Source organism: Poecilia latipinna, unplaced genomic scaffold, assembly GCF_001443285.1.
Source record: "Poecilia latipinna isolate Pla-1442-1.1 unplaced genomic scaffold, P_latipinna-1.0 Scaffold1172, whole genome shotgun sequence".
NCBI lineage: Eukaryota > Metazoa > Chordata > Actinopteri > Cyprinodontiformes > Poeciliidae > Poecilia > Poecilia latipinna.
Window position 1 is genome coordinate 8,601 of NW_015113788.1, and position 23,423 is coordinate 32,023.

At 40.0% G+C, this 23,423-nt stretch overlaps 2 protein-coding genes across 3 annotated transcripts in view; one reads left to right on the top strand and one right to left on the bottom strand.

Moving 5' to 3' along the window:
- csf2rb (colony stimulating factor 2 receptor subunit beta) overlaps nt 1–23,423 on the bottom strand; it is a 60,986-nt gene that overhangs the window by 7,252 nt on the left and 30,311 nt on the right. The window contains exons 3-10 of one of the 2 annotated variants that reach the window (XM_015053257.1): nt 6,186–6,360; nt 4,619–4,822; nt 3,579–3,699; nt 3,307–3,482; nt 3,062–3,216; nt 2,212–2,356; nt 1,607–1,739; nt 1,376–1,530 (exon numbers count right to left, since the gene is read on the bottom strand). In XM_015053257.1, the coding sequence (XP_014908743.1) occupies nt 1,376–1,530; nt 1,607–1,739; nt 2,212–2,356; nt 3,062–3,216; nt 3,307–3,482; nt 3,579–3,699; nt 4,619–4,721 (988 nt within the window). In that variant the 5' untranslated portion in view covers nt 4,722–4,822; nt 6,186–6,360. Of the gene's footprint in view, nt 1–1,375; nt 1,531–1,606; nt 1,740–2,211; nt 2,357–3,061; nt 3,217–3,306; nt 3,483–3,578; nt 3,700–4,618; nt 4,823–6,185; nt 6,361–23,423 lie in introns of those variants that run through there. The other variant, XM_015053258.1, reaches the window with a different exon arrangement.
- The window catches only part of LOC106960264 (parvalbumin-7-like), a 50,694-nt gene continuing 41,886 nt past the window's right edge, over nt 14,616–23,423 (top strand). The window contains exon 1 of the mRNA XM_015053264.1: nt 14,616–14,767. The gene's annotated coding sequence lies outside the window, so the exon portion shown is untranslated. The remainder of the gene's footprint in view (nt 14,768–23,423) is intronic.

Sequence of the window (23,423 nt, forward strand, 5' to 3'; positions counted from 1 at the left end):
TGTGTCTTGAATTACTTCAGCAAAGCTCACAGCTTTTACCAAATTCTGTAGCTTTCTGTGTACTTCTAAATCTGCTCCTTAGTCGCATCTTTTCGGGCCTGCTACTGCCTCTAGTGGCGTGGGGGTGGTAACACAACTAATATAATTACATTACTAAATCAGAATAAAGTCTTCATTATTTATTTATTATTAATTTTTCATTCTCTTAAGAATGTAGAACTAATTAAATGATTTAAACAAGACCTTAAAGTGGTTCCAGTTTCTCTCGATGGCCAACCTGTTGAAACTGGCAAATTTTAAATACCTTGGGTCGTTCCTGGATAGTCGGCTCAACTTAGCTGAAAACTGACTATCTTTTTAAGAACTGTTTTCAGAGATTCTACCTTTTAAGAAGACTTAGTGATCTTGGGGTGACCGAACTAGACTCTAGTTGTGTCACCCCCATGTCTTGAATTTGGGGGGAAAAAAAATATAAATTTATCACTACAGAAGGGTTCAGTGAATGCGCATATGAAACTGGTGGGTTGGATACCTCAAAAAAGGCTAAGAACCACTGGGTTTAACAGATCCCATTTTTGTTGCTCTTTTGAAAATATACAGTGTTTTGCAAAAGTTAATTTGTAATTATTAAGCGGAAGCAAAAGTTTCGCCGTTTTTCACATTTGGAAATCAGCAACCTTTCCTCTCTTAACCCTACATAGCTGTCTTCCCAAGTCACTAAAGTAAACAAGTGACACCAAAGTCCAAATGCATGCGGCACTTTTAAAATTTTTACAAGAAAATGGTGTATTATCTTCCTTCTAATTACTCATTATGTTATGTTGTTAGTCAACATGTCATGTTTTGGACATCTATTACACAAAACAGTATTAAAATAAGTCAGGGATTGAGATTGTGATCTGACAAATCGTGAAAAAGGGGTGTAAATATATTTGTAGAACACATGACCGACTGCAAGGTTGTATGTTTTATGTTTGCTGTAACCTTTGTTTTCCTCCATTTATTTTATGTGCATCATAGATAATATAATACAAGTATATTTTCAAAAGAAAAAAAAAACATGAATGTAATGTCTAAAAACGTCCACTAGGGGTCGGTATTTAATATTATAGTGACCTACAAGGAACTAAATCCCAAGTTATCCAGCTGATCAGTGTCCTATGTACTGATTTAGAGGTAATGGCACAAATCAAACACTAGGGGGAGCTGTACAGCCACGTCACAGACCTGGTTAACCGCTGTTTGTCTGCACTGCTTCCTGTGGTCTTATCATCCCCTTGTGTGTTTTTAATTTAGCCTGATATGCTCAGATAGGCACAGAGGGACTTCCGCCACCGCTGCCACTTCTCACCTCCTCTGTATTCTCTGTACTCACTGTGTTTGTGCGATTGAAAAGTCTTGGCGTTGTGTGCCGGCTGGAGCTTCAGCTGCAGACGTTCAGGGTCCACATCGGTGAGAGGGCAGCTGTACCTCACTTCTGTCCCTCTGGGGTCAGAACTCACAGCTGGGTTCACGCAACAATCCTCAAACCTTTAAAGGATTGATGTTCGCGTCAGTTCAGAAGCAGAGGAAGGCGGGCGCGTCTTCAGCTTTGAGTTTGACTTACTGTGCTGTCGGGTCGCGTTGACATTTCAGCTGGTAGGTGACGAGATAAGCTAGCTCTCTGCTCACCTCCCAGCTACACGTCACTTCCTTCTCTCCATCCAGTACACAGTCCAAAGAGGGAACCTGCCCGAGGTCTGATATGAAAGGGAAGGAAAACGATAGTTAAACCACACTGCTGGAAAACACCAGACGTGGTTCCCACAACTAAGAAAAGACCCAGAAGATTGAAGTTTGAAAAGAAAGCAAAACTGTTTGTCACTGCATCATTTTACCGGGATTTTATGTAGTAGACCAACAGAAAGTAGTACGTGATGAAATGGGTAGAAAAATGCTCATGTGGTTTGATTTATGTTTAGTCCCTCGATGTCAGTACCGGACCTATGATCTGCTGCAGTTACATCTGTTAGTTTTTAGTGTGCACGTCTAACAGCGTACAGCAGCTCGGAGGTCGAGTCAGAGCTGTTGGACCACATATCAGACTGAAATCCTGCTTTCACACTGAAAATGTGTGCTCTCGAATTATGGCAGAAAAATCCCCCATATTGCAAAGTGACAAAGTGTGAAAAAGCTTAAAAGGTATTTATGGCCCCTCTTTATTTCACTCACCATCTCCAGTTTTCCAGCTCGCCACAGGACTCCATTTGCTCCACCGGCCCACGCCGGCCCTGGCTCTCACTCTGGCTTCGTATCGACGGCCGGGAAGCAGCTTCTGCCTCTCCAGTCTCGCGCTGGTGTCTGCCACAGCCTCAGTCTGAGTAGAGACGTGTGTATTTAATATTAAAAACGAAATTTACTAAGCACCGACGCACTGTCTATGTCATATTATTGTCTATTATGAGTAGGCCGTGGGCACAGGGTTGGCTCCCTTTGAATCTGATTGGTCAGCCTGCCTGGCCACACCCACCAGAACGGCCAATCAGTTTGTTCATATTGTACTTTGTTCAGGCCATGACAGAAATGCTCCTTTTGCTGTTTGTTGTTGACTGTTTCAAGATTATTATAATTTTTTTTTTAAATGGGACATTACAAATTAATTAACATTTACATGAGAGCTAAGTGGCTAATTTCCATTGCTAGTCCAATTGGCAGGCTACTGTGCAACAAAACTCTTCATAAAGCCAGTAATTAAGCAGTTGTTTACAATTTCTAGTAAATAATTTCAGTCATTTTCACTTTAAGTTGATAAATAAGTTAAATAGAGTCAGCATAGTGGTAAAAATAGAATTAAGTTTAAGCTACGCTAAGCTAATCAAGCTAATCATGCGACTAGAAAAAATAGCCTTTGCCCTAAACAACCGCTGTAACAAACAAATCCATGTGTTTTGTTTAGTTAAATAAATAGTTTGGTTATTGAAGTATTGGCCATTTTAGTGTGACAATCTCTACTGTAAAAAACAACTTAAACACTCCCCTGCTGCACAGAACGGTAATGTGGTGACTTGTGTGTGTAGCTTACGGTCCACCCGTCCTCGCCCTGCGTCCTGAAGCTGAGCTGATACGAGAGGTTCTGGTTCAGGGAGGACGATGGAGGATACGGACTGGACCACCTCAGCCGGTAGCTGCCTTCGCTTTCCTCAGACGCAGTCAGACCCCCAGGCGGACGTGCCCTCACTGTGCAACACCACCAAACAACACCACCGTCACTCGAAGGCTTCGTTTTGCTCTACTTAAGCTACTACAGTACATCTAGCTGTTGCTCACGGTGCTGAACAAGATCCAGAGACGAGTGTTTGGAAGACGAGCAGAGGCTTGTTGTCTGGTTGTTCATGAAGAAGACAGCATGGTTGATTCCTATGCCAAGTGTCGAAGTTTTATATCTGCACTGGACAACTCCATCCTTGGTTGTCTTTTCGTCTTTGAAATGCACACAGGGCTCACTGCATAGATACAGACGCCGATCTGTTAGAGTGAACCTCAGCTGTAGAGAAGGTAACTTCTATAAATGTTGCTCTTGTTCAGTCTGCTCTGTTTACCTCCTGCCATTGTTTTCCTTCAGCCAGACCTGCAGAGTCGTGTTTGTCGGCGCCTTCCATTTGCAGTCCACATGGGTCTTGTAGTCATTGTGGCATTGCAAGGACTGCAGCCAAGGCGACACTGCAGAGCGACAAGGAAGAGTCAATTTATTGCTAATAATTCATGACTCAGGAAATGTCTAATTTTGGAATTTTGCAATCCCAAATGCAGAGGCGGCCCTAGCCTGCTTGGCGCCCTGAGCAAACCACCTTTCTGGCACGCAAGATGCCGCCATCGACCAAATGGTTATACGAGGGGATTAAAGAGGCAGGTCAGAATTGTTTTAACCCCTTAACCGTCACCCTGTAAAGGTTTATATCCAGAATTTTATAGTAATTAGCTTTACTTGAGTAGCTTTTTGGTTACAAATAAAAAGTTTTACCATGTTGTTGTACTTTTTTTTTTTTTACTTTTACTTCAGTAATTTGACTATGAAATGTCTTTCTACAGTGAGTAGCTTCACTGAATGAATAACAAACATATTTTAACCAAAACTTAACCAGACACAGACACACGTGAAGTTTTTCTTTAATTTTTGTGAGTTTTATGCTGATAGAAATTGATTTGAAAAATGTTTTTTTTTTGTAATTATGTTACTTATCTGAATTGTTTTGGTTTTGGTCTTCTCCAAATAACTTCATATTTTGGTCCGTCTGATTATGTGATTTAAAAATATAAAATGATTTTGATCAGTTACTCAATATGTGAGTTTCATTTTTACCAAATACTTTTTCACTCTTCCTTGAATAATTTCGTAAATGCCTACTTGTTGCTTTTACATGAGGAGAAATATGGTGAAGTACTGCTACTCTCACTTGAGTACTAAATTTTCTGGGTACTCTACTCACCTCTGCTTATATGTAATTCACTTGTCTTGTAATCATATTTGCCATGACGCAGATAAACTAAATTTAAAATGATTAAGAAAGTCTCACAAATTTCATTCTTTTTGCTGTTTTTAAGTGATTATTATTAATATCTATTTCAGACAGATACTCACTGCCGTTTGAGCTGCTGCTGTCGTGAACGCCACAGCGATCCGGACCAGAGAGGAGAGCCGGGTTCGGGAGAACCAACAACATCAAGACCTGGAGGAGAGCCATCCCTTTCAGGAACCACAGAGCCGCGTTTCTTTTCCTTTTTCTGATCCAGATCAGCGGCGTTTCTTTCACATCGTCAAGACGCTCTTGCCTCAGAGGTGAGGCTGTGTTTTTTTTTGTATGTATATAAATAAATAGGGAGCGTAGATGTGTGACAGACAGAGAGAGAAACAGTCCATTTACTAGAAATAATGTAGAAATGAGTCATGATCACATCACCAGTAGTCTTCCGCTCTGAGTGTATGCTTTTTGTGGGATGTCACCACACATCCGCCTTCCTCTTATCTCGCTCTCTCACATGTTAAGAGTTTAAAAAAAAAGAAAGCATTCGCTCTAGAGAGCACACACACTGGCATGAAAAAAAATAAATAAATACATGGCATTATTTCAAACCTTTACTTTTGCAGGTATTTATAGTTTAACCATCAAATGAGCCAGAAGGGAAAGAACAGAAAACCTCGAGCCACAAGACAAAAACGATCATCTCAGTCATTGTGTTTTTAGAAATTAAACATATTTTAAAAATATTTTTAAAAATAATTGAAAAATAATTTACTTAAAAAGAATTTTAAAATGTTTCAAGAATTACTTTAAAGGGTTTAAAATGATGACATTTTATTATTTTAGTATAAAGAATTAAAATATTTATTTTTGTACAATTATAGTATAACTGCGATTAATGTATTTGCTGAAAAATTTACACATTAAATCAAGTAAACAGAATACATCTGCAGCTTTAATCAGTCATGACAAACAACAAATAATTAAATCAGTTTTCAAATCATCTGTATATGTTTTAACGCGGCTTCCCTAATAAAAACGTCAATCGCTTTAATTTAGCAAAACAGCAAAAAAAACTCTCAACAAACACGGTGAATTCCTGCAAATATATTTTGAAGTTAAAATTATTGAAAGCGTTTCGAAGAAAACAAAAAACACTTTAAATTGTTCAGTTTGAAAAAGGGGAAACGGCGCATAAAGATCAAATAGTTTCAGAGAAGAAGTCACAATATGGCTCTGTAAACGGGGGGTTTTGGAGGGTCTCTCGGCCGTGACCTTTACCCTTTCAGCTGCTGTTTTACAGTAGCAGGTTGGGGGAAATCCCACAAAGAGAATATCAGGAATCCAGTAGAAAAAGTGAAAAGAATAAAAAACTCAATCTGTTGATGTTTACAGTGTTTTCTGACGCGAAACCATCAGGCAGAGATAAATGAAAAGAGGCAGCGATTCGCATAAAAGAGGCAAGAAACTAGTAAAAGAACCCCCACAGAAAACATTTATTAGCGCTAAAGTTATGCCTATATAACGTAGAGGGTTTCATCGTCTAATCCACCCCAATGGAGAAAAAAATTAAGACTTTCACTTATTAATACAAGGTTAAATTGATCACATACGGTAATAATAATCACCTATGATCTGACTGCATGAATACCTGAATATATTTTGTAATATAAAAAAAAACCTCACCCAATTACTTGTTTTCTCCGGGTGAGGAGCTCCTCTCCTTTTGTCCGACGGTCGTCACTCCTTCCTTCTCGTCTGACGGCTCCTTATGAACGCTGACGAGAACTCTGTGGGAGTTTCCTGTGTGACTGCTTCAGTTTCCCCTTTCTGTCCAGACCGACTCTCAGTGTCAGCTTGTCTGTAAGGCACAAATCAGTGGTTTTGTCGAGGAGACGCCTGAGAACCCTAAAAACCTCAGCGCACATCAAGGGAACGCGTCCTGGGATGTTGCTTACTCATTTGTCGGTGCACAAGCATGTAGTAGGTTGCAGATTGCAATCTGCTCGACTTTTAAGATAACCATGAGTGAAAACGAACAACCAGCGACCGCATTTCTTTTGAGATGGCAGCATATGTCCTTCATGTGGCTCACCCCACATGCAACTGAAACTCTGCCAGGATGTGCCACTATATCTTTACACTCGGGAGATATTGCCAGCTACACTAACTCGGCATGTGATCACGCAAAGTTATTTTCCGTTTACAGTGTTTTTCTTACACGAACCACTTCAGATATTTCCAACCTGAGACTCTACGTGCTCGACAGGACGGACCGGAGCGCTGCAGAGCAGCAGGTAGGCGTAATTAACGCGTCTTCAAAGTGTGTTCATTCAGCGCCACGCCCACTCGTTCTCAGGTCGGTTTTACATCTTAAACGCAGCTATTTATTTAAATTGAGTGACTAAAGATCAGAGCTGAAACAATTCTTTTTTTAAAAATGAAATAGGATCTTGAAAATGAAAAATAAAACAGGACTTTCTTTAATTTTACTTTGGCTAAAACGACGATAGCTTATTGAAACAGATTGTGATGGAAACAGGTGAATTTATTGGTACCAAACTTATTTGTTCGGCCACAATTAAGCTTCTTTAATTTTGTATTGTAATGGCATAATCTCACAGCCACCAATTTTTAACTTTAAAACATTTATTCAGCAGGAAAACAAGAATAAACAAGTAGATAAATAAATATTCTTAGGGGGTCACCAAGTCTCCATGGCAACCATGAGACACCGTTTATGCGCAAAGTCCATCTGAAATTATGTCATTAAATGTTTCTTAACCTTATGAATACAGAAACATGCATCTATTCAGGCGTTGCAAATCTTTATTTTACCCAGATTTTCATTTTATACATTTTCTGGAGTGAAAAAGCAGGAAACATCATCATGTAGGAATTTGGGGATTTACTCTTGAAAAAATTCTTTGTAGCTGAAATCTAACATTTTGAACCAAAAAGGCTTAAATCTTTAAGGTTTTCCGCAATTTCCCTGATTGGAAATGAGATCTAGATAGAGCGGATTCCTTTATCTGGCGTGACTCTTTCTAGTCAGCCAAAACTGTTGAGTCAGATTGTTCTGCTTCTGACACTTTTGGTTCTGTTATTGATCGTCTCAGAGCTTAAATAACCGGACAGTCACAGTCATTACCGGCTCACGTTACTCACACATTCACCAGCTAACGACACCTAGAGTGAAATGTGATTTCAATGCTTGCACTCGTTTCGTGCGTTAAGCTGAAAAAGCACCAACAGCATTTGTATTTTAGATGAGTTGAACTCAAACGTTTTCCTTGGATTGTTGCAGCGTTTCAAGCAATCTGCAGAAATATTAATTCCTCAAAGCCAAAATTAGAAACTGCATTGTGACAAAGAGATGTTTCTCAGATCTGCTTTCTCAAACGCGTTAGCCTTTTTTTTGTTTTCTAGAAAACGTCTGCAGTTCTTACTGCGCCTTCCAAGTAATGTTACAATTTAAGCTTTTAAGTTTTAAATCACTTTTCGGATATCTGCAGAGGCTGCAGGAAGTTTTTGTCGCGACTTAGCAAGACCGTTTCACAAAGTGAGAAAAGGTAAAATTATAATTTTTTTTCTTACCAGAAAGTGGTAATAAATAAATCAGGGTGAAAATGCAAAACGAAAAAAGAACATTTGGAAATCATGCAACTGCAGGAACATGCTGCGAAATACTTTAAGTTACTGTGGCGAAACGACACAATCTGAGTTATGTTTCAACAACAACAAAAAAAAAAAAAGTCACAATCCTGGCCTCTAATTGATATTGGCTGTGAACTTGGAACAGCACAGTCAGCTCTTCAACCCTAAAAAAGGTTTAAATTAACTATTTTTAAAGTGACAAAAGACTAGAAAGAATAAACAATGACACATATTACCTGATAGGGTGAAATTATTTTTCAGATGGACGCAACAAAACCGTGACGTTACCCACGTTGCACAACCAAACAGTTTGCGTTTTACTCCTTTCATCTCAATGCAGATGCACTGTGCTAAGTTAGGAGATCCATAGAAGGCAACATTTTTACTTTACAGACACAGAATTGTGTATAATTTACATAAGTTTGGACCCGTATTAAATATAGTTTTGAAACAGTAAATGCATCAACTTCATAAAGATTTTTACTGACTAAGAACTGAATTTGAAATCTGAAATCTTGTTGACTTTATGAGCAGTTCTTTGGTAAAGAGTGAATGTTGACTGGAGGTAGCATTAGCATTAGCTTAAGTTAGCTGATTAGCAAGTAAAAGGTTATCCTAAGTGAACAAGCTGGTTCTTTGTTGTAAATTAAAGAGAATATTATGACGCAGGATCAGATAAGCATTCAGAAAAGTTCAAATAAAGTTGTGGTAAAATTCAAAATGGCGTCTTGTGAAGAATAGCAACGCTGGTGATAAACTCTCCTCCAGCCTGGGTCACAATTCTAACTTCTGTCCCAAAATAATACCTCAGCATTTATATTAAAGAAATTAGCTTTTGCTACTGAGTTAAGTGATTTATGTATGATTTATTTGCTAATTGAAACTTTATTATTTATTTCATTTATTTATTTAATTTATGGTAATTTTCCAGCTATTTCCATAGCCTTTTTTTGTAGTGAAATTTGAAGCTTTCATGCATCGATGTTGTGTTTAAAAATAATTTTTTATTCTTACGTGAATGTCTACCTTCCTGTTGTATTGTTTGGGCTTTAAATGTCTCTCTGCTTCTCTTTTTCCCCAACTTGCATGGTTGCAAATGGACTTTACACATTCATAAACGCTGATGTTCGCAGTGCATATCATTTAAAAACCTGCTTTGAGGAACTTTCATGCAACAAAGATAGAAGCCGATGATTACCTCAAAATTATTATTATTTTAAAAAAAAACGTCAAAACCACAATGAACTTTAAAGATGAAATCATCAGCACTCAAAAAGTATCAAACTCGAGATCGTTTATTGACATCAGCGCTGCAGTTTATTTAAAAAATGAGCTTGACCCTTCATGCGTTTTCTTTTTAGCCCTGACACTTCCTGTCAGCAAATACTTTTCACACCTCTCTGAGAAAAGCTGACGAGCGAAGACACCAGTGCGACCAATTCCTCAATTCTTCTCTCTGTTTTTTTGTTTTTAACTCTTGTTTGTTTTAGCAAAACGACAGCGCTTAGTGAAAGAAAGCTACACGCTAATAAAGGCAACGTGCACGATTAAATTAAAACCACTTTATATACCGTATGAGCCACCCAGTTTTGTAGGTTTTTGTCACTGTAGAACGGCTAAATTTAAGCAGACGTAACTATTGGTGCAGAACAGTCAGTATGAGTGTTTTGCAATGCAGCCTATTGGAGTCCAGGGTTGTTGCTGGGAAGTTGCTTTCTCTAGAGAATCAGAAACAAAAAAAGCCAGTATTTCTAAGAAATGAGGAACTCAACATCTCATGACTTCACGCTCTTAAGAAATATATGAGAAAACACAAAACTCAAGATGTATTCATGTAAAACCACAGAGTGTAGAAAGTAGCACGTATGAATGTGAAACCGGCGTATGAGCGATTCTGATTGCAGATTTGGATTTTGTCCATTTTTTTACGGTCTGGTGGCCTAAAAAATAACATGAGACAGTAAGTGTCCCCATAAAACAATTTTTCAAATTATGTTAAGAGGCTTTATTCTGCTCTCTAATGTCTCTAGTGCAAATTAAAAGAGCTAAACTAATGATGTGGAAGAAGCATAAAGCTTCTGGGTGCCAATCTAAGGCTCAACTCTGCCCCCTAGTGGTCTCAAATCAAATCTGCTACTGTGGAGCATTTTCCCACAGAGCTGATTAGCTCTTAAACAATTAAATCTAATCATATAAATAAATCCAATAATTCTGATATGGACACAGCACAGATCACAAATTCTAGCTGTGCAGTAATTATACCCAAGTATAGTTTTTGCATATATTTGGTTAAAAGGACAAAAATGTAAAAAAAATAAATAAATACTATTTAAGTGGACTCTCTTACTCTAATTTGTTAGGATCAAAGAAAGTTTGCAGAAACTCTGCACAGCCTTCTGATGAATGTACTTTACTTTATTTACTCTTCAAAACATTTACAAGCTCCATGCAGTGCAGTCAAGGTACTTAATATACTTTATTTAAAATAAACATCTAAATAAATAATGAAGCACATGTTGTTGTTTTATTCCTTTATTTAAAAATTTAAATAAGATCTGTTGTTTTTCTCGTTTTCGCTCTTTCGTCGTGTTTATCGGTTTATTGTTTGAACCAGATTCAGATCTGCTGTGTCTTTAGTCAAACAAACTGAACTGAATTTGGTAAAAGTCAATGATGTAGTAGGAGAAACAACCACCAGAACAAAAAAGAAAACAATTTGACCAAACATTTACATGCCCAGCTTAAATCCACTACATGTTGAGGCCTAATGGTGACAAAGGGAAAGTACCATCAGTTTTTTTTTGTTTTTTTTTTTGGATTATTTACATGACACACATGAGTGAATGTGACTGCAGCAAACCCTTATTTCCCTAATAACACAGGAAGAATTACTGCTCACTGTTTGCATACGCAGAAGGCTGAATTCATCCTGGGCTCAAACAGAGCTCTTCATTTGCACAAAGTAATTTCTTCAAATATGTACAGCAAGATGTTGCCTTGTTTGCAGGACATGTGAAAGCAAATGTAAAGCGACAGTCTCATGAGCGGGTTAGAGCCACAGATACATTTATTATCTTTGGTCATTCTGGACAGTTTTTCCCGTCACCGTCGGCCTGCGTTTTGAAAACGGACGGCCATTTTGTTCGAACCAAAGCTTCAACAAACGTCTGGAAGTTGTGGCCAAGGACGGCCTGGACCTCTGAAGGCCCATGATTCTCTTCCAGATATCTTTGTTTTGATATCTTTCATGATATGACACAAGGAAGAAGCTTCTGCCTTCAGACATCCGCAGGTCGGCCTCCAGTTAACTCAGATGTTGTAAATAAGAAGCTTATGAAGCAACAAGTCAGACGTCTGACTGGTTCAAAAACAATCTGATCAAAGAGAAATGATCTGGGTAACTGACCTGAAACAGTAGTTACTTTACTCTCATTTAATTTCAAACATTGAGAAAATTAAGTTTCTTTTGGTCACTAATCACCTCCCAGGCAGTTATAAGCCTGGGAGGTTTTGCTTGTCAGATCATCCTGTTTCCTGCCTGTTTATCTCCTCCAGTTTTCTCTGGTAGTTTCAGTGTCTGACTCAGCATTTGACTTATATTACTTTCAATAAATATTACCTTAAAAATTAGACTTTTGTTCTCCATCTGTTGCAGCACGTATCCTAAAAATATCAAGAACCGCCAGAGAACGTGAACGGGTCGAGTCAAAAGAAAGGATGAAAATAAACACAAAGATACACATTTGCCCACAACAATAATAATCCATGTCGCTATTAGAAACAGATTATGATCGGCAAGATTACACCGGTCTGCTGCTGCTGGTGCTTAACGACGCGGCTTTCGCAACGCACAGTCTGCGTGTGTGGAGAGAAATAATCTGTCAGGCTAATGAGAAGGTAATTTGAGCTAATTGGATCGATGGCTGGCGCATCTGCAGATGTGGGGAAGGACGAACTGCTAATATGTGGAGTATTTGAAGCATCGCAGCGCTTTAAAATGACGTGGTGGAGACGGTGACTATTTCTATTATTTTATCTGTCTTAACTCCAAAACAAAAACACGGTCTGTCGCACATTATCCTGATTCAGTGGATTTCACAGCCATTTAGGAAAGTTGAGCTCAGTTAGATTAGAAGAAAAAAAAAAGTCAACACTCAAATACAAGAGAAAGCCTTGAAGCAATGATAGATATTTGATGCTATTATCATTGACTTCAAACGAGTTTGTTTTATTACCCCTCAACACTGTGGTGCACCCGGTGCCTCTCCTTGGATGTTGCAGCTCTACGGTCAGAGGAAACTCAGCAGCTTATCAAGCAAAATCCTTCAGAGCTGGACCGACGCCCGAGTCGCGTCCCCGTCCCCCTCTCTTGGACAACGTCCATCTATCTCCCAAAATGTCCGTAGCCAGAGTAACCGATCTTTGTGGTGCTGCCTCACATGGATAAAGCGCATTCCTCGAAGCTCTAATATGTTTATACGCTCGGCATGGTTGATTTTTTTTTTTTATTCTTTCTTTTCTGTGTGTAAATGGACTTCCACTGTCTGTAATACATTAAAGCAACCGGGTAAAGACGTTTCCACTTAGCTAATGCGTCCTTGGGTAAATAAATAGTCACCTTGGCAAAACTGAATTCTCACCAGCTGAAGCTAGCTGAGCAAAGTCTCTGCCACAAAATACGGAAAAAACCAGGAAACTGCAATGTGATTTTAGTCTCTAGATAACCGCTTATGGCTGTCGTGTCCTATTAGGATGAGAGTTGAGATGAAGTTGGCACCTTCTCTCAAATCATTTCCAGAGGTGCAAACGGACCGAAAACTCTCAGCGGTTTCTGTGGCTGCAGAGCGACGCCCTGACACGGGTACACACATAATACACACATATTGTGATTAATGCTTTACAAAATGGGCCATCTGGCCTCTGGCTCCAATTAAACTGACTTATAAACTCAACCGACCCAAATGGAGATCAGAAATATTCCATCAATGGAAATGGGGCGCAATATGAAGCACTCTGAAATTCATATTATGAGCACCTAGGCGTTTTTAAAAATAATTATTTGTCCCTGAAATTCATCAAAATAGTTACAGTCAATTTAGCATGAGCTGTGCAGTTCAAGCTTAAGTTTATGACTGAATGAATAAGTGGAAGAAAAGGAGCACCGATGTATGTATGCATCGTATTCATCTGGCAAATATCATCACAAAAAGAACATTATCCTGTTGTCACTGCAGAAACACTAAACCTTACCAAGTATTTTTAGTCTAGGTTCTAGTTCAAACATCTCAGTTCACTTGAAAAGAGACTCACTTGCACATAATTTTTTTTTTTTAGCAAGAAATGGAGGCTTATTTTAAGTAAATAATTCCTTAAAATTGATTTTAAAAAAGTATTGGTTTCATTGGCAGAAAAATTAACTTATGGGGAAAAATGTCTTGTTATGAGTGAAATAATCTTGGAACGGGATAATTTCACTGATAATTTGGGTCTGGGTTTGTTTCTGTTGGCACGTGTCTCTGCTCAGAGGCCAGTTTTTTGCTAATCTATAACCCACAGCTATAAAGTGCTTTTAGGCTCCTGCTGTGTGACACCACACCCTCCATTTAACCTTTTTTTTTTTCCATCTCCTCTGTCCTACAGCCTCCGGTTCATTGTCCTTCATCCCTGAGTTGAAGGCTAAACTGCTAGTCTTCCTCTTGTTGTGTCCAACGCCATCAGCACAAACTCTTCCTCAGGTCGCCGTCTCCTCTGGCTTCCATTTGTCACTCACTCTCCAACAAAGATTGCTCCTCTTCCTTCTCTTCTTCCTTCCTTCCTTCTCCTCACCCTGTTTTCCGCGCCTCCTCTCCGAGCCGCTAACTTATCGCTCCGAAGTTGATTGCAGAATCTGGACTGCGCCGCACCGACTCCAGATTGGATTACGGCGTGATTTAATGGATGGAAGGACATTCCCTGCGCTCTGGGATTGATTGTCTCAAGTGACTGCCGGCATTGCGACGGCTCGACATGAGTTGTAACAGCCTGTTAAAGGTTACAGTCATAATAAAGGGGCGCTCGGCCGGTACCAAGCATTTACTTTCCCATGAATTACGCAGTGATTATGCTTCTGTGAGTGCGTCCCGATGAACTCTCCGCCGCTTTGCCTCTTTTTTACCGTGCCACTCTACTTTTAATCTGCCTCCTTTCCCCATTTAACCTCAAGTACGTTGCTGAGGGTATTCTGTCATTAGCTTCTTGCTCTTTCATCCTCCTCTTCTCTTCTTCATCAGTTCACCTCCCTATCCCACCATCCGCTGGAATCCCTCCTATCCCAACCCAGAACACCCCTGCTCTCTCTCTCTTTAGCTCTCCTCCTACCTCCCTCTTTCTCCCCTTCATCTCACCTCCAGCAAGCCGGAGCACCCCTCCTCCTTCTCTTGGATCGTTCTAGTCCACTTTTTCCCTCTCTCTCTCTCTCTGCATCCTCTTGTCTCTCCTCCTCACCCTTTCCATCTCTTCCTCCCTTGTCCTTCACTCCTCTCCAGCTGCCAGAAGCTCGCAGGCTCGGCGCCCCTCCTCGTCCAACCACTGACGATTCCGAAGCTCTCCGGACAAAGACCTCGCCACAGAAGGTAAGCGTCTCTTCTGAGGAGTTTGCGCGAGTGTCTCGTTGAGTGTGTGTTCACTGTACCTGCTTCAGGACACAGGTGTGGAGATGATGGGGTGTCTGCAGTAGAGAGAGGGAACGGGGGGGAAAAGTGTGGAGAACATGAAGATAGTGATGTGCAAGGAGGAAAGTGAGGGAAAACCTTTTTGATAAAGGCTGTTTTAGTGCAGCATTGACAAAAAAAAAAAATGCAGTATTGGACAATAAGACACGAACACAGAGAAGACAGAAAGGGATTAAGAGCTGGAGAGGATGGGGATGAAACCAGACCAGGAACGTTTTTAAAAGAAAGAAATTTGCTTGCTGATAAATCTTTTCTGCAAGCCTACAAATGCATCGGCGCCTGCCGCCTGCCCCCCTCCTCCTCTTCCTCCTGCTCCTCTCCCGTACGGATCCCATTCACAAACAGGACTAGCCAATAGTCAGTGCTGATTGGTTCCCTGAGCGCTGCGTTAGAGTGTGCATCTGTTAGTGTGTGTGTGAGGAAAAAAAAAGAGAGGTAGATATGAAGGAGGGGGAAAGGACATTACATTCCTGTTCAGGTGAATCTTGGGAGAGAACGGCTGAATGAAGCTGCGGCGTGTGCTCTGGTACATTAACATTATCTATAACGTCGCCGTCCATATGCCACACTGCTGCAGTGATGGCGATGTGGATTTGTGGCTCGCCGACAGAGAGATAAACCCATATCTGAGCCCTTTTAAAAGACATTTATTATTATGTTTGATACTCAATAAACTGAACATTTATCTGACCACCTAGAAGTAACATTAGGTTACAACTAAAGTGCAGGTGATGAATAAATTTAAGGAGGTGAAGGATGAGTAGAAGAAATATTTGATCATATTTAGCTCCCTTTGCAACTAGTCACCTAGTTGGTAAGTACAGTTGACTTGTGTGTAATTTAATGTCAGTGTGAATGCAGAACCTCTGTGTTAGAGAACATTAGTGGAGTTCCAGACATCTTTGAAGGCCGGGTGCTCAAGTGGCAGACATTTAAAGCAGCGTTGAACATCTTTCCATCAATCAAAAATGATCCACATCCAGATCTCTCCAGTTATGGCTGTCCACCTACTAAGCAGAGAGGCAACCTAGAGGCGAATAGTAACTCTGGATGATCCACAGTTCAAGGGACAGAATTTATTCAATGGACACTTTTTGGTTTAGTTCTGTAAGAGTGGCAAGAAGAACGTCATTGTTGAAAGAAAACCATTATAAGTCCAGTTTGGCGTTTGGTTTTAGCACAAACCACGTAGGGAACACAGAGAACCTCTGAAAAATGATGAAATATGCAATGGGGATGAAGCTGATGTCAGGATGCCTGGAGCTAAATGCAGATCTCTCAAACGCTGCATTAAAGCATTGACTTTTTTTATACAGCCACAGGTACAATGGCATAGATCAGGTAAAAGCAAATTCATAAACTGGCCCAGAAAAAAATTCAGACTCTAATCCAGGTGAGGTCTTGAACACTGACCCATCCGTTAAATCTGAGTAAGGCTGTGGTACTCTGTGTAGAACGGGACGAACATTTCAGTCTCTAGATGTACAAACCCAGTAGAGGCAGAAGACATAGCAGCTGAATGAAGCAAAAATTGGTTGAAGTATTGACTCAGGGGGCTAAAGACAAACCATGCTGTTCTGCAAAATCCCATGATGTTTGCCTTTGTAATGTGACAGAATATGGGAAGATTCGATGAATACTCATCATTTTACAAGGAAGCATGTGATCAAATATCAGCAGCAATCAAGTCGGAGTTAATTTTCGCAGGTTTTTATCTTCCAGATACCTTAATCACCTTCAACTAATGCTCTCTTCTCACATTAATTTGAAACAAATGGACACTGAGAATACACTTTATGCTCTATCCCCTTCTCCTTTTTAGCACCTGCAGTTTCTTCTCTCATCACATCGCACATCTCCACAAACTACATCACCACTTTTCCATTAACGATACAAGTCGAGTTTGATGCATGGTTAAATATTTCCACCCGATTTCTTGGGAATTCGCTGATTTCACGAGGATGAAGCTCGGCGAAGTGTGAAATACCCAGGTGTGAAATTATGTTCCTGTGGGAGGAGACCTCGCAATTTCGCTGCAGGGTGTGACTGAGAATATCAAAGTCAAGCAGGCAGACTGAGTAGTTGTGCATGCCTGTGTGTTTAAAGGGTTTTGTTTAGACCTGGCATTAACCTGGAGAAATCTGTAAATGTCCCAGTGGCTAAACCAACTTCCATCTGACCCACTAATTTGAGTCCCTCGCCCTGACTGATGGATTAACACACACACTAACACTCTCTCACCGTAGAGTGCTTTTAAGCAATATCTACAAGCAGTGTCGTTTGCATTAACTTTGATTAGAGACTGAAATGTACCTTACTTGTGGGGGTTTATGGTACAGATGAAAGACAAGTTGGTGGTAGATGATCCTCCATAGTGATCAGTTGTGTTTAAATGGCTGAGAAAAGTGATTTAAAAGTCCAAATAATTGTGATAAACTTTCATCAGTTGCAAAGGCAAATGCTAGTCTGGTGGATGTGACATCTTCATGCTAAATCTGTTTTAAAATGCCTTTATGAACTGGCCTCTCTTTGGGACTCCTTCAACCCTTCATAAATCTCTAAGCACTGCATCAATGTGCAGAGTGTCAGCAGCAGCGTTGAAGTTTAAAATGGATCACGACTTGTGTTAAAATTCTGTCTCCAGCTTCACACCGATTGGGCTTTGTGATTCGGTTACTTGGCTGTTCAGAGTGATAACTCCGCCAGATCTGAGCTGGATGGGTTTTTTAAAGCCAAATTTAGGATATTTGCATGGTCTAGTCAACGTTTGGACTGGAAATGGCATGGTATGTCACCAAACAAGCTGTTCACTCATGACACGATGTGCCTGAATTAACTAATTGTGACATGAAAAGAGGGACAATCCCTTCATAGTGATGTAAAAAAACTGATGGTTGGTTATGACAAATACTTGAAGCCCGTTGTAACTCCTAAAGTCGTCACAACAAGCTCTTAGTTTTAATTAATTTTCACACTGAACCAAGTGATTTAACACCGACTTAAAAAATTCACATCATCACTCAGGTAATGCATTAGGACAGAGTGAACAAGTGTTTATTGGTGTATTACCATCTTGTTTGTTTCTATTTCCACACCTGTTTATGTCAGGCTACACTTTTAGTGCTCTATGCAGTCGATGAGCGCCTCCAGGTGGTCATGTATCTGAATTATTGAGTTATTTGAAGCTTGCTCAGTGCAGACAAAGCATCTGGTAAGTGTGATTATGTAATGAAGTGACTGCAATCACATTTGTTTGGCTCTAAATTCTGCAGCAGTCGCTTATAGTGTGGAAGTATTGATGACGACTTGATGTTGTGGTGGCATAGCTGTAGACCTAATGATGTGATAATATGCCAAATATGCACAAAGGTGGTTCTTGGACATTATTTAGTGTCATATGGCACAGAAATCCAAGCAGATCTCTAGATGTCTTAACCAACTTTAACTCTGGTTTTAAGTCCAGGCATCATGCAAAGGACAAACTCAGAGATTGAATCACTTGTAGAGCATCTCTGATTACCTGTCTAGGTTTAACCTCAGCATTTATTTGTTCCCTCATGAATCAGGGAGACATTGAGGCATTGGCCTTGTAAGAGGTTTTAAGACAGGAGATGGCTTTTAAACTAGGAAAGGACAAGTCTTAGTCGTAAAGGGGTAAAATGTGTTATTAATGTCTCATAATCGCATCCAAAGAGCTGCCTTACTTGTAAACAGATCACATAAAACTCCTGCCAGTGCCAAGTGTGAGCTGTGCTAATGGGAGCTACTGAAAGGTCAAAGTGAAAGTGTGTGGACTGGTGTATGTGAAGATTTTCCACTTGAGAGTTTTTAGAGAATGTGAGGACAGTAAGACCTGGATTTACTTTACACTAAATGCCTCAAACTGTTGAACTCTGATCAGCTTCCTGTAAACAATGAAAGTGTTTGTTGTTAGTGCAGCTTAAGTGCTCTTTTTATAGGATAAATGTAAGAAGAGATCTTTAAAAAGAGACTCATCACATTATGATATAGATACAGAAACATCACATTTTTATGTTGCTGGTATTTTTCTACCGGTTTGATATTATGAGTGACAGCAAAGTGGAAATGTCTTGAATAAAATGCTTTCACGATGTGGTTGTTGTTATGAAGGTCATTTTACACAAGGCTGACACAATGACATAATTATGAACTGACATAAAACTGCAGCTAAAATTTTATTACACATTTTGTCCTGAAATTCATGTTTAATCCTTGGCTCACGTCCGTCAGTATCAATTAACATCTAAGCACCTGTCAATAAAAGTGCCACTTATAATCCAGAAAATACGGTCCAACTTTTACATGATACATGGTGATGGCAGTATCATGCCGGGGGGACGCTTTAGGTCAGTGGAGTTGGTCAGACTCAATGAGAAGCTGACAGAGCCTGAGATATCTTTCCAAGAACACCTGACTGAATCGTCAGCCTGTATATCTTTAAAGCTGCTACAGACGTACCCCAAAAAGAGAATCTACAAAGTATTGACATCGGGGGGTGAAAAGTAATGGATAGCACCCTTTTCAAATTTTGACTTTTAAGAAATATTAAAACTAGTGCATTTGCACATGAAGTTTCTATGTTACTTGAAATTCATCCACGTACTTTGTAATTTCCTGGCTTAGGGATTGAAGCTAAAATTTACCTCCATCATCCATCCTCCCATGAACTCTGAAAATCTTTCCTGTTGCTACTAAAATAAAAAAAAATAAAAATAAAAAACATCAAACGTATGTACGGCACAAAGGTCATAGATACTTTGCCAATTGCCCTCTGGTTCCCGATGTTCCCTCCACTGCACAGGCCTGTGGAGCGTGGTTGAGACCGTGTGCTGGTAGAGGGACTGAACGGAGGATGATGGAGGAGTAGCTGTTTGCGTGGGCTCATGATTGAAAGTGAGAGATGTCAGAAAGGGGTCACTGAGTTGCAAACAGTCAGAAGGGGAAGTGATTCAGCTTGTTCTTTCCTCTGGTTGACCTTTATTTACTACAATCCGGCATTTAAAGTATTGTCTCTTTTTCTTTTTTCGGCCTATTCTTCCTTCTGGTTTCACACACGTTGAGTTTTTTTGTTGTTTTTTTTACAATATTCCTCTCATTTCATCTCCTTTTGCAAATACAGCCACCTTGTCAACGGGGTGCCCGAATAATTAAAACTCCATCACTCCTCGCTGTAGAGCAGAAATCTCTCTCGCAGAATTTGCATTTGCGCTGATTTTTGGGAAAAGCACAATTAACCCCCTGTAATGCCCTTTGTTTTAATGACATTAATTAAAGTAGATTTTGATAAAAATCGGAGGAGAGAGTTCCATGGTTCTCTTGAGCTGATAATAAAAAAAAAAGGAAACCACATTAGTTAGCTATGCAACAAGCTTTCCTTCAATCTGCGCAAAGCTCTGCAAGCTGACAAGTAAAGGCATAAGCTATGCAGATGACATGCACTCTTCTACCTATTACAATTACACAGCACGCGCGCACATTAATGAATGCTCCTGTTATTGTAATGGTCCCTGACAGAAGGCTGTGATAGCCATACTCACTCCCCAGAGTTTTCACTGTTCAGATGCTGCCAAGGTCAAGGACAGATGTTGTGCGATGTGGCTGAGAGCTTGATGAGCTGGCTGATACACACGTTGATCAATGTAAAACGTGGTCCGTGCTGCCTGTTTGGGGCTTAATTTTGTCTGTATGCATCTGTAGACATTAGAGAGTCATCATACGCCAACAGCCTTTAATAAGGCATCATAAGTGTGGAGTAAACAGAATCTGTTCGATGCAGGGGGTTTTTGTGTGTGTGTGCCAGTTTATAGTATTCTGCCAGACAGCTGGACTTTGTCAAGTCATGTGAAGGTCCTGCAATAAGCAGAAGGGCTCAAGTGTTTTGGTGACTTGCAATGGACGCCACACACCTTAGGACATAAGGTCATACGCTTGGTTTTACCACTGCAGCTCGTTTTATCTCCTCTCTGTTCTTTGTGTGTGCGTGCGTGTGTGGTGCTAATTTCTCATAAGCCCAACATGCAATGGTGCACGTGTGAGTACATCTCGCCATAATGTTCTGAATGGAAGGCGCTTCCTTCTCGGGGGAGGTTCAAAGGCTATTTGAGTAATTTAAATGATTGGCCATGTTTGTGGGCACAGAGTGTGACAGGAGTTTGAGTATATCCAACGAGGACGAAAAGTCGCTGCTAACTTTAGACTGTCACCGAGGTCAGTCCAGAGCAACAGGAGTCCGCCCATTTCCAATTAGAAAACCCGTGACCCCTTAAATGAGATCATTAACAAACCCGCGGTCAGATGGGACAGAGAGCCAGAAAACGGATAGAGAGGTCTCTTGTTATTTTAGCCTGGGCTTTTTTTTCTTTTCCTTTTTTTTTTTTTTTTTTTAGAAAAAGAAAATTAATTGGATGATGATGTGACCTATTTTGTCAAAGCCACTTAAAGTAGCCATCTTTGGGGAGCAATATTTCGGTATATATAGATGTACTGTCCTTCTCAAGCACTGAGACCTAAGGTTATACATCTACTTGGTCAATAAATGTTAGCCAACAATGAACATAAAACTCCCATATTACTTTTTTAAATTATACAACTTAAGATGGAAAAAACATCTTGAAGATTTCAACACAGAAATCACCTTGTCTACTGGGGAGGAGGCAGAGTTTATTGCTGAGGTAGTTAGGAGCTTCCAAGGACCATGAGAGGATGATATTTGCCTGGATTTCTCTCTGGACATTGGACATCTGGACCTAACACAAACCTCTTCAGTGTCCATGAAGGACAGCACATGTTGATTGTGAAAATGAAGTCACCAGGGTCAGTCTGCAAATGGAGACTCCAAAAGTTTTGATAGTTTTTTTAACCTTAGACGTCGGGTGAGGTGTATAGTTTCTATCCTGGACAAGGGACGGTGGACCTTCATAGTCGTGCCAAGGGGAAGGGGTCCGGAGACCATTTACAGCCACAGTGGCATTTTGTGTGGGATGCTACTGTAATATTTGGTGCAAGGGATACTTTCACCATTGAATAGTGTGTGGGGGCTTAGGGTGCTTTTAGATACGTTGAACTCGATGTATAATTAAAGAAACCTTCTGCAGCCCAGTATGGCCTTCACTTTCTGTACTAATACTCTCTTGTAATTAGTCTGTTATATTTCTTTTTTTCCATAAGAAATTATGTTTTTGTGAAATGTCTTATCACTTTTAAAGAACAACCATTAATTGATAAGATCAAAAAGAACTCTTGACATTTCTTTTGACTTTGTTGGAGGATAATTCATAGACTTTTCTGAAGACTTCAGAACAGTAAACATGCTGAAGCTAGTGATATGCCACAGTCCATTAACCATACATAATATATATCCTTTTATATGTTCCATCATTTAGTAACTTGTCAACATGTCAAGGAGACTTGAATACATCACAGAACCTTTTATGAATAAGACAGACAATAAAAGAAGGAACAAGTTATCTCGTCTTGACTTGTTCGGTCTTGACACCAATCTCACTCTTTCCTGCTTGTTACTCCGAAGGTGTTCCATTATTGCCTTCTGAAACATGCCATTCTTTACAGTGTGTACATAATGTGACAAGAACACCATGTTTTGAACTGATATATATCTTTTGAACTTTCTATTTTTATGTCTTTGAGTCAGACGACAAATCTAGGCTTTGGTGTGCCTACAACAAAAAACACAAAGCCTGTAGCTGGCTTAAGTCGCTTTGGGAATTCCTTAAATTTTGGTTGGTTCTTACTACTTTCACTTTAGTGAGAGTGCACATACCTCTGAAGTATGTTGAATAACGATCTAGCAACAAATTGCACTTTAAGTGTGCCATCATTCAGCTCAGCCAGCAGTGTTATCCATGACACGAATGACAAGGCCTTTCCTGCGGCCTTGCAAAGACGCATTCATTGAGAACAATATCCATCAATCCTGCTAAGACTTGTCATATTCCAGGCCACATTTAGTCCCTGAGAGGCACGGATTCCAGTGGTGAGCTTATTTTCCTTTTTGAGGTAATCATGCAACTCCATTTGAGGTAGTGACAGTGCAGATTACGGTCAGCGTGGGTAAGGGCAAGCAGTTGGAGTTGGATGTAGTAAGGGCAGATGATCTCTGAGACCAACACAACATTGGATTTCCTGGTTTGTCATGAAAACAAACTCTTTTTATCCTTGTCAATTCTTGGCATTGCCAAAATGAATGAGTTGGACTGAAGTGCACAGACATAATTGATCACTTAACTTTAGTCAATGCAGTTAGTGGTAATCAGCGATGAAATGCCTCAAATGTAGGTATTATTTAATCCGCACTTAATTGTCAATATGCTTCACCATTTACAATGAGAAATGTCTGAAGACTCTACACAAGACCACAGAATATCTTGTGGGTCAAAAAATCTAGGCTTTTGGTTTTCTGTCAAACTCACACCAGCAGCTTCATGTCTAAGGCCAACACTCCTAGATTCACCCATCGATCCTTTCTGAACCTGTTCTGTTCAGACGCGACAATGATTCTGTTTAAACTACATAAGGC